Raw genomic sequence first — 12,996 nt, 5'->3', positions numbered from 1 at the left:
GTTGAGGTGAGCTCTGTAATCTCTGATTACCTATGTTTTACATTGCACAGAAGATAATGTAATTTCATTTGTCTCTTTGGAATAATGACTGGACATGCATCCAGTTAAAGATAAATTAATGAGTTTGGTGTTGGAAGTTGTTTAGGCATATCTCTTATCAAGCGTTTGTGTTATCAAATCTACAGGGAATAAGGCACAAGAATTAAAGATCTCTCTTCTCTTATTCTCTTAATTGTAATTTATTGTCTGTCAAAACACTTCATTACTGGATGACCAGTTCTTTATTTTCAAAATGCATTTCAAATTGATATATCAAGATTAATTTGATATTGTAAATAGTTTTTTTTTTCAACAATCAGTTTGCAGAGTGACATAACACATAATTGCAATATATTTTTTTAATGCAGTAATAAGAAAAAATTAATAAAAAAAAATCTTACAATGGAATTACAATGTATTAGTATTGATGTTTCATTTGGTTGCACCTCTGTTTCATTCATTAAGAAACATGATGAGCAATTGTATTTCACTGCAAATTTTTGTAAGTAAATTAGGAACATCTCTAGTTTTTATTTTGTGGTTTTGTCTGGGCCGTTTCTCAGAAACTATTGCAAGGATTAATCTGAAAATTTGTACACTTATTATTCACCATATGAAGGTGTGCAACTGGAATTTTCAACTCTTTTGGTTCATTTTTTTGCATTTTACAGGTTTTATTTTTTATTTTAATTCACTTGTTCATTTTGGGCTCATGTTTAAGGTTTGAGATATAGAATCTAGAATATCAGTACAAAAATACTACAGCTTAAAACTACTCATATAAACTTAAAAAAAAAACATCATCAAGTGTTAAAAACAGTTTTTACATTGCACAGAAGATAATGCATTTTCATTTGTCTCCTGGGAATAATGACTGGACATGCATCCAGTTGAAGATAAATTAATGAGTTTGGTGTGGGAAGTTGAACATTAAGGAATCTCATTATCAACCATGTGTTATCTCCTAGGAATCAGGCACAAGAATTTTAAGATCTCTCTTCTCTTATTCTCTTAATTGTAATTTATTGTCTGTCAAAGCACTTCATTACTGAATGACCAGCTTTTTATTTTCAAATGAATTTGATATAAAGTTATCAAGATTAATTTGATTTTGTATGATATGATTTTTTATCAACAATCAGTTTGCAGGGTGGCATAACGCATAATTGCAATAATAACATTTATGAACATAAATGTGTTTTTGGCAATCATTGTTAAAAGAGAGTTATCTCCTACTTATGATTAATTGGAAAGAGTTATCTAATCTTGCTCACCGCTAGGGGGCATTGCAAACAAAAACAAAAGATCAAGTGTCACGCTGTTGGTAGCTGGAAAGTTTTTTACAGTTTTGAACTGTCAATGTGATGTGTTTTTCGCCTACCAGTGTGTTAAAGCGTAAGTTTTGAAATGTTTGCAATCGAAGTTGGTGCTTAGAAAATCAGGAGATTTGTAAAGCTTTGACCAGCTGTATTTTTTTCTACAGCAATGAGGCGCGCTTTTAGCGTGGGGTGTTACGCAATATGTACGAATAGGTTCTTAGTTTTTCTGACAATGTAACCGACGTAAAGTATATTTAATATGGATATTTATCTCGTATTAGATTTTTTTTTTAAGCTGTTTTTACTCAAATTCTGCTATATATATGTTGTGTTAAGAAGTCTTCGAGCTTATAACTTTGGGGTTAGAACTGGTATATTTAGCCGTGCATTCTGATTGGCCAATTTCTGCAATGGAATGCTGATGTAAACAAGACTGTTTAAAATGGCACGAGTGCTGAATTTTTTTATGAAGTGCGTTTGTTGACTTTATGATACACTGGAGGGACGGATAACAAATTCTCAACTTGTGAAAGAATTTGTGATGCATTTCCTGCATCCAACCCTGATTTTGTGATTGTGCAAATATGTCAAATGATTAATACTCTAGTGACATTTGTGTAAGTGAAATTCCAGTTATCACTGTGCGTTTTGTGAACATTTTGAAACTATCTGTATGTAGATATGCAGTAAAACTAATGGTATGCAAATTTCTTTTGGTGACAACACAAGACACCTCTCAATTTCACATTCAATGACCTAGTCCCTCATGCAAACAAAAATGTTACAAGAACAATTCACTTCAAGACATCTCGAGGGGAAATTGTGTGGACTTATAAACAGTGTGCGAAATCTCTTTCATGATGGGGTGCAAGTAAACAAACAGTATCGTCTGCCAAAATACTACAGAAACAATTTTATGTGCATGTCAATTTATCAATAAATATTGTATAAATGTCTATTAAACAGTCAACAGAAAAATTGCTTATGACCAAGAAGTAATAATTGTATCGACAATTGGTCATGATTTTACTGCCAAATGAATTATGATGACATGTAAAGACTTATATAGGAATTTATATTGTAATGCAATAAATGAATAATTAAAAATGTATATGTTATTGTATGATAAGATGATTTAATCATTCAAAAAGTTGAAATGCATATTGTGATAGAAGAGAATGTTTATTTACATATATTTATTATCTTTTCAGTTTGAGATATATAGACGGATAACCAAGGCGGTAGCCAGGGTTATATTCACAGAACTTTGTAAGTGATTGATTTTCAACAATTTGCACCACAGCGCTAGCTGTACGGTACAAATACACATAATGCTTAGAGTGCTTAAACTGTGGTAGCGTTAGCTATGATATTAAGGCGATAGCCATATTAGTTGTGGTAGCGTTAGCTACAAAGTTGATTATACACAAGGTCATAGTGCTAGCTATGAGATCACAGAATTGTGTAAGTGATTGATGTTCATCAATTTGGGTCACAGCATTAGCTGTACAAATAATGTTTCAATGGCTGAACTATCTAGCATTAGCTATGAGATTGAGGCGTTAGCCATACCTGGTAGCGTTAGCTACAGTAGTTAATCATACATACAAATTCATAGTGTTAACTATGAAAGTTGGCGTTAGTCAAAATTAAGAATTTTACAGTCACACTTAGCAATTGTAGATAATGATTCATGATTAATTATATTATTAATTTCAGCTGAAGGAGAGAAGGATAGTTATTTGTAATCATACCCAGGTGAAAGCTGGTTTTTTGTACTGGAAGATGTAAGTGATTTCCAACATAAAGAGGTATTTTTCATATAAATCACAGTGTTAACTGTGAGGAAAAAGTATTTCTATATTTGCATTGAGTAAAGTTTGTAATAAGCGATGGCCATGGGTGGTGGCTTATTCAACTAAAATTTGTTGGCTACAAAACTGTGATATAAGTAAAATCATTCACATAAATACATAGCACTAGCTATTATTATGTTCCCCAAACGAAGTTGGGGAACATATTGTTTTTACTCTGTTTCTTATTATTATTAAGGTCTTCCGTCTTCAGCGGAAGACCTTTCTGTTATTCTTAGGTTTCTTTTTCCCTTTTATTATTCCAACCGATTTTGTGCACGCGAGTTCTCGGAAACTACTCGGTCGATTTTCATGAAACTTTCAGATCTGATAGATATTGATCTGAACCTAATTGGAAATTTTTTTGAATGATGACGTCACTTCTTATCTCGAGATATTAAGGATTTTCAGATTTTCAGAGGGTCTGCTTGTCCTGGGAACTCCTCCTAAACGGCTTAAGATATTGAGTCAAGATTTTCAGTGAAGTAAAAGGAAGGTTTGCAGATGTGCAAGTGGGTATTTAAACTTTCCTAGAGCAAAAGGCGCCGGAGCCCGGTAGGGCCCGAAAAAATGTCTCAGAAACATCTCACAAAATTTGACACATTTTGTTACATACCTTCTTATCTCTTCATAATTTGTTAAAACATATTGAAGAAAATTTGTGCAAAATGATGAAAGCTTTCATATGATATCAAGAAAAAGGGGCTGACTCATCAAATTAGGGGCTCAGAGGGGCCAAAAATCTTTCATCTTTAACTCTTTAATAATCAATATTTTGTGATACATTATAGAAGCAAACATATTCATCGTAACAATCTTCAACAATATATTAGAAAAGTTTGCTCATATGTTACGTAATTAGGGGCCACACAAGGGGCCAGAATGCATAATCTTTGACGCTTTATATCTCGAAAAGGGGGAATATTTTGATGAGCAATATTGAACAAAAGATGGTCAGAGTAATGTTCTCAACAATATACATACTTTGGATTTTTATAAAACGGCCCCATTAAGGACTTGTAGGACTGGCCCCTAAATATTTCTATTTAGCATATCTCCACAACGAAAAGAAATCTCTGAATAGGTGTTGAACAAAACGTCTTTAAAATTACAAGACCTTTCATTTGGTATCAAGAAAAAGGGGCTGACCCCTAAAATAAGGGGCTCAGAGGGACCAAAAGTATTTCATCTATAACTCTATAATGATCAATATTTCGTTATACATTACTGATGCAAAAGTATTCATCTGAACGATTCGCAACAATATCTGATATAATTTGGATCATATATTACGTAATAAGGGGTCACAAGGGGCCAGAAAGTTAAATATTTGATGCTTTATATCTCAAAAAGGGGGAATATTTTGATAAGCAATATTGAATAAAAGATGATCAGAGTAATGTTCTCAACAATATGCATACTTTGAATTTTTGTTAAACGGCCCCATTAAGGACCTTGAGCGATGGCCCCTAAATATTTCCATTCAGCATATCTCCACAACGAAAAGAAATCTTTGAATAAGTGTAGAATAAAAAATCTTCAAAATTGCAAGGTCTTTCATTTGGTATCAAGAAAAAGGGGCTGATCCCTCAAATTAGGGGCTAAGAGGGGCCAAAAGTCTTTCATCTATAACTCTTTAACGATCAATATTTTGTTATACATTACTGAAGCAAAAGTATTAATATCATCTGAACGATTTGCATCAATATCTGATATAATTTGGATCATATGTTACGTAATTAGAGGTCACAAGGGGCCAGAATGTCAAATATTTGACGCTTTATATCTCAAAATGGGGGAATATTTTGATAAGCAATATTGAACAAAAGATGGTCAGAGTAATGTTCTAAACAATATGCATACTTTGAAGTTTGTAAAACGGCCCCATTAGGGAATTGTAGGAGTGGCCCCTAAATATTTCAAGTTATCACATCTCCACAACGAAAAGAAATCTCTGAATAAGTGTTGAACCAAAAATCTTCAAAATCACAAGACCTTTCATTTGATATCAAGAAAATGGGACTGACCCCTCAAATGAGGGGCTAAGAGGGGCCAAAATCCTTTTATTAATAACTCTCTAATGATCAATTTATATTTTGTTATACATTACCAGTGTACGAAACTCGGAAAAAATTCAGGTGGACCAGGAGGGCTGACTACTCAAAAAGTCTGTCAGCCCTGCTGAAAATTAGCAGGCCCGCGTAATAAAATTCAATATAAACTTCAGAGTACACACACTCAAATTTGTACATTTTTTTCAAATCTAATTGAATTTCTTGCACAGTAAATACTAAGATTAAATTTTTTTCATTTGATTACTTTCAATATGAAGTTAGGAAAAATAAGAAATTAAGTACTGTCGTTTTTTCTTCCATTTTTTTTTTACATATATTATGGCCATGATAATTAAATATTTAATAATGTCAACGTTTATAGGTGTATTCACACACATTTTTGATGAAATGAGTCTGCTTGATTTAATTGAAAAGAAAAAAAAATATAAACTTAAATTTTAGTACTTTATAGCAATTTTTAACACTCATCGTAATTATAGTTAAATTAACTTCTATTTTGAAAAGAATTTGAATATATTATTATTTCTATTTAATTATTGATCAGTACATAAAATTATTAAAAGGTGAAAATATCGTTTTATTATTTAATTTTACCTAAGTTTATCCTTTATTTAATCAAAAAATAAAAATTACTTAAAACAACCAATGCCCAATGAATAAATATAATTTACTGGTCTAGAATATACGACATGAACATTATACAAAGATTCTTTTAATTTAACACTTGTAAATGTGTTTGATATCTGTCTGATCCTGTAAGTTTAAAAAAAAAATGCTCAATATACTAGTGGGAAGTAGAAAATATCGTTTCATGGGTGAAAACAGAGGAAATTCAGATTAAAAGACGATTGTTGTTTTCTACATATCTTTACAGATTTATTGATTAGTTTTATTTATTTTTTGTTGTCTGAGGGATTTATAGGTTGTATTAACGTTGAAATATTTGGTCTTTATCTTCCCAAAACATTAATCTGCAATAAAAAAATTGGAGGGGATAGGGTAAAATTAGTGCGCCCGAGCGGGCTGATGCGGAGTAAAACTTATACGTCCGCTCCCGATTTAGTACGTCTCGGGCGTGCGGGCGGACGGGAATTTCGTACACTGACATTACTAGGGCAAAAGTATTTATCTTAACGAATTGCAACAATATAAGATAACATTTTGGTCATATGTTACGTAGTTAGGGGTCGCAAGGGACCAAAATGCTTTATTTTTTATGCTTTATATCTCGAAAAGGGGGAGGATTTTTATAAGCCTTGTTGAACAAAAGATGTTCAGAATATCATGATAAAAATAAGAAACATCAAACTAAATGAAGGAAAACTTTATGTCATTCTCTTTAACGAATATCTCAGTCAAAATCACATCTCATCTTATTGAGAAATTTAACGGAAGACCTACTCGTTGCTCGCAACGAGATCTCATCTAGTTATTATTATTATTATTATTATTTTTCTTCTCGGGAAAATTTTGTCCGCGAATGATCTTGTAAACTACACATCCGATTTAGGTGAAATGTTTTTAGGGTCAGTAGACATGTTATGTAGATTTGCGGAATCAAGGTCATTTTGCGCGCACGTGCTTGCAAGAGCGCGCACGTGCAAATCTTGAAATGACCAATATATAATGGATAAAACCGTAACTTTTCTATTTTTTAAGAAAATGATTTGAAACTCATAATGTAAGGATATATTAGTAGCATGCAGAAGATGACATGGTCAAAATAATAAGATCGCACGCGCATGCACGTGCGCTATGCTCTGATTGGCTGAAACTAAAGTCTCTATATCTTTCTTGTTTTTTAATAAAATCATTTGAAATTTTGAACATAGTCATACATTCGGGAGATCTACAGCCTGTAATATAAGAATTACCATGAAAGCATGTGCATGCACGTGTGCTTGCAAGAGCTCGCATGTGCAACATGAGAAATGTCCAACATAATTGATACAGACGTAACTATTTAAATTATTGATAAAATGCTTTGAAACTCATATTATAAGTATATATTAGAAGCATAGACAAGATGACATGGTCAAAAAAGCAAGATCTCACGCGCATGCATGTGCGCTTTGCTCTGATTGGCTGAAACTAAAGTCTCAATATCTTTCTTGTTTTTTGACGAAATCCTTTGAAATTTTAAACATAGGCATGTATTAGGATATCCTACAATAAAATATATAGCAATTATCATGAAAACGCTTGCATGCACATGCGCTGCAATCTGATTGGCTGAAATTTTAAATAGATATAACTCCCTTGGTTTACAAGCAAATGGGGTGGGATTTGGAACATAGATATATATAATGGACTTCTACAAGAAGGTATGGTCACCATTCACATGCATGCACGTGCGTGTACATGCACTGCAATCTGATTAGATTAAACTTTAAGCAGCTATAACTCCCTTGGTTTACAACCAAACGGGGTGGGATTTAGAACATAGATAGATGTAATGGACTTCTACAAGAAGGTATAGTCACCATGCTCATGTATGCACGTGCGTGCACGTGAAAAGATTAAAATAAAAAATACACATGAATTAGTGTATTTTTTAATACTTTTGGATTAAATACTTTAATATTTAGTATATCAAAATATATAGATTGTGTAGAGAAGATGATATGGTCATTACGCACATGCATTCACATGCGCAAGCGTGCAATGCTTAAAATTGGAATGAACTTGGTACACTTCTGGGTAAACGTAGTTAAAGTCTTAAATGCAAAGAGTTTGTCCTATTTAATGAAGCCTCCAGGGAATATGGCACCAAAAGGGAGTTGGGGAGCGTTTGGGGAACATCTGTAACGGTCCCCGTTACAATTAGCACTAGTTATATCTGGCGTTAGTCAGTTTGTGAGAGTAAAAGGACTCCTTGAAAAAAGTTTTTGGTGAGATATATATTCATAGCGTTAACTATGATATCAGTATCTGCCACCTTTTATTTTTGAAGGACATAACTGTGTTAGCAGATTTGACTGTCTGGAATATGTTGTTTAAGACAGTGTGTTTTCTTATACAAATTTATCACTTACATTACAGCCAAACATGTCCCAACCAAAGAAAAGACGACGATTAAATGAGGAGGAAGAGAAAGACAAAATTAAAAACCTAATGAAGGAAGTTCTGGCAGAGGCCCTTCCAGCCATCACAGAGACTGTTGTGGCAACTGTGAAAGAAACTCTGAGGGTAACTGCAAATAAAGATACCTCATCTCAGTCTAACCAGTCTAATACTGGCAGCAATTTGGAGGGAATTTCCATGTCATCCACATCATCTGCAACATTGCCTGTGACATCAGCTGCGACATCATCTGTAGCGTCATCTGCGACATCACCTGCACCATCACAAGAAACACTGCAATCATCGACTACTGAAGGTAATAAAAATAAGGGTACAGGGCCACTTCACATTGGTCGTCCTTTGGGTCAAGGGATCGATACGAAAATTAAGGCAAAGATATGGGCTGAGGAGTTCATCCAGTTAGGATGTCTGGTGTTCAAACAACCATATGCCAAGTTGGAGGCGGTGCAGGCAAGTGACAATAGCGTCACATTTCTTCAAAAGGAACACAAATACTTCTTCAAATCCTTACAACAGTGGACAGGAGCCTTCCACGTTTTTGTGGCAATTTACTGTGAGAAGTTCCCCGAACAGGCACCAAACCTCATGAAGTACATGGCCACAGTCCAGAAGCTAAGTTCTGATGTCGGGGAGAGAGCTGCATTCCACTATGACGAGCAATTCAGAAAATGGAGGGCAGAGAATCTAGACCAGATGCCGTGGGAGAAGATAAACTCTGAGCTTCATTCTGAAGCTCTGCAGATTGGTCTAAAATCAAAATTGTTTCAAACAGAGGGAAAAACCAGTCGACCAAAACAAAACCAGCAGCAGCCATTTCGTATCAAAAACAACAAAAAGCCATGTTTCAGCTTCAACAACAATGCGGGACAGTGTGCAAGATCAAACTGCGAGTATGCACACATATGCAGTAAATGTTTTGGAGACCACAACAAAAAAGACTGCCGACTTCCAGACAACAACAAGAAACCTAATCACTCAAACACAAAGCCAGCAAATACCCAAACTCCATTCAAGAAGTAATGTTGTGACTCCTATTCGTGTAAAGACATTGGCAGTTTGGCTCCAAAATTTTAATCAGGAAAAAAGACAATACCTCATAGATGGTTTCACAAATGGTTTCAGAATTCCTTATCATGGAGACAGAAAATTTAGGTTTAGTGAAAATCTCAAATCTGCGAAGGAAAATATAGACATTCTGCAGCAAAAAATTGACATAGAAGTTAAAAAGGGACGAGCAGCAGGCCCATTTACATTAGATAAATTGCCATTCAAAAATTTACAAGTTTCTCCCCTAGGATTAGTTCCTAAACAAACACCAGGTGAATATAGAATAATACATCACCTTTCTTATCCGGACGGCTCTTCAATAAATGATGGCATTGGTAAAGAAGATTCGGCAGTTTCCTATCAAACAGTAGATGACGCCATTAAACTTATTCAGCATTTTGGGAAAGGAGCTCTGTTAGCAAAAACTGACATTGAAAACGGTTACAAAAACATTCCAATTCACCCTTCTGATCATGAACTTTTTGGATTTGCCATTGGTGATTACTTCTACTATGATAAAACATTACCTATGGGTTTAAGCTTTGCCTGTAATCTATTTGAAAAATTTTCTACAGCAATTCATTGGGTGGTGAACGAAAAATTAAAAATTGAAGGATGTGTCCATTTGTTGGATGATTTCCTGTTGGTTGGTCCACCATGTATGGAATCCTGTAATGGCCAACTAAAATTATTTTTGAAATTTATGAATGTTATAGGGGTACCATTAAAAGAATCAAAAACTGTATTTCCAACAACAGTTTTAACTTTCTTAGGTCTTGAATTAGACACAGTAGCCATGGAAATCCGTTTGCCTCAAGAAAAATTGCTCCGAATGCGTTCCCAAATTGATGTTTATAAGAGCCGAAAGAAAATTACACTCCAGGAACTACAGTCTGTAATCGGGCTCTTGAATTTTGCTTGTTCAGTTGTGCCACCAGGCAGAACATTTTTACGCCGATTAATAGATCTTACAAAAGGCTTGCAGAAACCACATCATAGGCGCAGATTAGGCAAAGAAGCAAAAGCCGACCTTGAAGCGTGGTCAATATTCCTTAACCACTTCAATGGGAAATCACTGTTCTTAGAAGATGTATGGTACACATCAGACAAATTGCAACTATTCACAGATGCAAGTGGACTTGGATTTGGTGGATATTTTGGAGTGAAATGGTTTTATGGTAAATGGCCTTCATCATGGTCCAAGTATCACATTTCTATCAAAGAACTCTTTCCAATTGTGGTCGCAGTTCAAGTATGGGCTCAAGAGTTTGCAAACAAGAAAGTCTGTTTCTTTTCGGACAATATGGCAGTAGTGCAAGTGATCAATAAACAAACAGCTAAAGATGTTTTACTTATGAAACTATTACGTCGTCTTATAGTTCAGTGTCTGAAATTTAACATTTATTTTCAATCTCAACATGTAAAAGGTGTGAACAATATACTTAGTGATAAATTGTCTCGTTTACAGATACAAGAATTCCGGAAACTTGCTCCAACAATGAATCAGAACCCAGTATCTGTGCCAGAAGAGATGTTCAAGCTCTAAATTCGGTGTCAACATATTTGATTGAAAACGCATTAACAGTAGGAACAAGAGCATCCTATAGAAGAGCCAAAGAAGTGTACACAACTTTTCAACAAAAGTACTTTCCTGATTCCCAGTTATTCCCAATTTCTGCAAACCAATTAGTCTTGTTCATATCTCATTGTTTTCAAAAGAGTTTGGCTCCACAAACAGTTTTAGGCTACCTGTCAGCACTCACACATTTCAGCAAAATGGAAGGTCATGAAGACCCAACACAACATTTTAAGGTGAAACGAGCCATCCAAGGCTTTCAAAAGCTTAAAGCAAAGCCAGATAGCAGACTTCCAATTACTCCATTGATGCTTCAACAAATTGTGAACTCTTTGCCGAATTGCACCCAATCTTATTATCAAATGCACTTATTCAAGGCTATGTTCCTTTTAGCTTTTCATGCTTTCCTAAGGATAGGTGAAATAACATCCTCTTCTCTGGGAGATCCACTACCACTATCAGCAGTATCGTTTGGGAAACAACATGATGGGTCCCCCGAAAGTTTGTGTGTAACCATGGTCAACTTCAAGCATCATATTGGAAAACCACCTGTTACTTTACAATTATCAGCAAACAAGGAAAACAAGCAGTTATGCCCAGTTTTAGCTATATGGGACTATATGAAATTGAGAGGACAGAATGCAGGTCCACTGTTTATGTTCCAAGACAAATCCCCGATATCTAGGCAATATTTCAATCAACAATTGAAAATCTCTTTAACCTTTTTGAACTATGACACAAAAAGTTACAAAGGACATTCTTTCAGAATTGGTGCAACAACATGGGCGAAATCAAAAGGAGTTTCCGATGACCAAATTCAACTTTTAGGACGTTGGAAATCTAATGCGTATAGGAAATACATTCGAATTCCTTTATTGAATTTGTAAACAGGACATGGGGTCAGGGGCCTCTGTCCTCTAAAGTTACTTGTAGAGTATGGACACTAAGTTTTTTGTATCATATACGGTAATGTTAGTTTGAAAATAATTACTGCAGTATTTTTCTGGCATGGGGCTTCGGACCTCTGTTGGAATGGAATGTTAATGTATCTTTATGAAATTATGTATTTTTGAAGAAAAAAGTTTTTCTTACGTATTGTTTTGTTATATAGTTATATTGCATGGTAGAAATCTAGTCATGTAGTTAAGTTCATTTCAATCTCTTGCCATTGACATATGTAAGTTAATTATGCAATATAGTTGTGTTTCTCATTCATTTTGGGGTGGGGGGGTATTACTTTTCAATACGCCTTTCAAGTAATACTGTGGCAATTTTAAGTCCCCCACCTTTGATTTTCAATTTTGATTTTCAGCTTTGAATATATTATGTAATACTCTTTGTTCATGTTGGCTTAATGTTTTTTACAAGGTAGAGATGTTGTTGACCCGGATGTAATAATATATGTTTTTTAATATACATCCGGGTTATTTTATTTTCAAATTTTTGTAGTTAGTGTTTTGTTCCAATATTACGTCATTTAATTAATAAATGACCATTTTCAATTCTAATTTGTGTTTGAGTGATTTATGAAAATCAAACAGAGCCAAAATAAATGAGAGCTAAGGGATTTGACATATAAAAATAACATTTATGAACATAAATGTGTTTTTGGCAATCATTGTTAAAAGAGAGTTATCTCCTACTTATGATTAATTGGAAAGAGTTATCTAATCTTGCTCACCGCTAGGGGGCATTGCAGTTTCAAAGAAAGTGACTCTCATCAGCCACGTACCTCAAATCACTTGACTCGACACTAATCTAGTGTTTCGGCGGTGTGATATATACGAGGTTTAAGATTTTGATAGTATATTAATTAGCTGCAAATCCGCCATCATCAGGAGCCTATTTGCACATCTGTTATACAGATTATTAAATTAGTTAGGAGAGGAGCATATTACTCAGATTTTTAATGTGTTTAATAACACAATAGGTTTTTCTTGGAGGATTGTATTGCAATCCTTATATTTTTTTGAATATGCTGGTATTTTAATAATTTTATACAT

At 34.2% G+C, this 12,996-nt stretch overlaps 1 protein-coding gene across 4 annotated transcripts; it reads left to right on the top strand.

Annotated features, from left to right (window-relative positions):
• The first annotated feature begins 1,293 nt into the window (after positions 1-1,293).
• Positions 1,294-12,179, top strand: LOC134283613 (uncharacterized). 4 transcript variants are annotated; one of them, XM_062766120.1, is made up of 5 exons: positions 1,294-1,434; positions 2,570-2,627; positions 3,078-3,145; positions 8,329-8,665; positions 10,886-12,179. In XM_062766120.1, exons 4-5 carry the CDS (start codon positions 8,335-8,337, stop codon positions 11,878-11,880), a joined length of 1,326 nt encoding a protein of 441 aa, XP_062622104.1. In that variant the 5' UTR covers positions 1,294-1,434; positions 2,570-2,627; positions 3,078-3,145; positions 8,329-8,334; the 3' UTR covers positions 11,881-12,179. The 4 variants fall into 4 exon arrangements, with proteins under 4 accessions (XP_062622104.1, XP_062622105.1, XP_062622107.1 ...); XM_062766121.1 differs by lacking the exon at positions 3,078-3,145; XM_062766123.1 differs by lacking the exon at positions 10,886-12,179 and having other exon boundaries at positions 8,329-10,115.
• Positions 12,180-12,996: the final 817 nt, after the last annotated feature.

Source organism: Saccostrea cucullata, unplaced genomic scaffold, assembly GCF_032062105.1.
Source record: "Saccostrea cucullata isolate Sc308-1 unplaced genomic scaffold, CSIRO_AGI_Scuc_v1 ctg5176, whole genome shotgun sequence".
Lineage (NCBI taxonomy): Eukaryota > Metazoa > Mollusca > Bivalvia > Ostreida > Ostreidae > Saccostrea > Saccostrea cuccullata.
The sequence above is the reverse complement of the archived record's forward strand: the minus strand, read 5'-3'. Positions and strand labels throughout refer to the sequence as shown.

Coding starts and splice junctions, on each gene's coding strand:
- LOC134283613 (XM_062766119.1), top strand. CDS start 10,214: ATGGAAATCCGTTTGCCTCAAGAAAAATTGCTCCGAATGCGTTCCCAA. Junction 10,596..10,885: donor TGGAGTGAAATGGTTTTATG/GTAAATGGCCTT, acceptor TCTCGTTTACAG/ATACAAGAATTCCGGAAACT.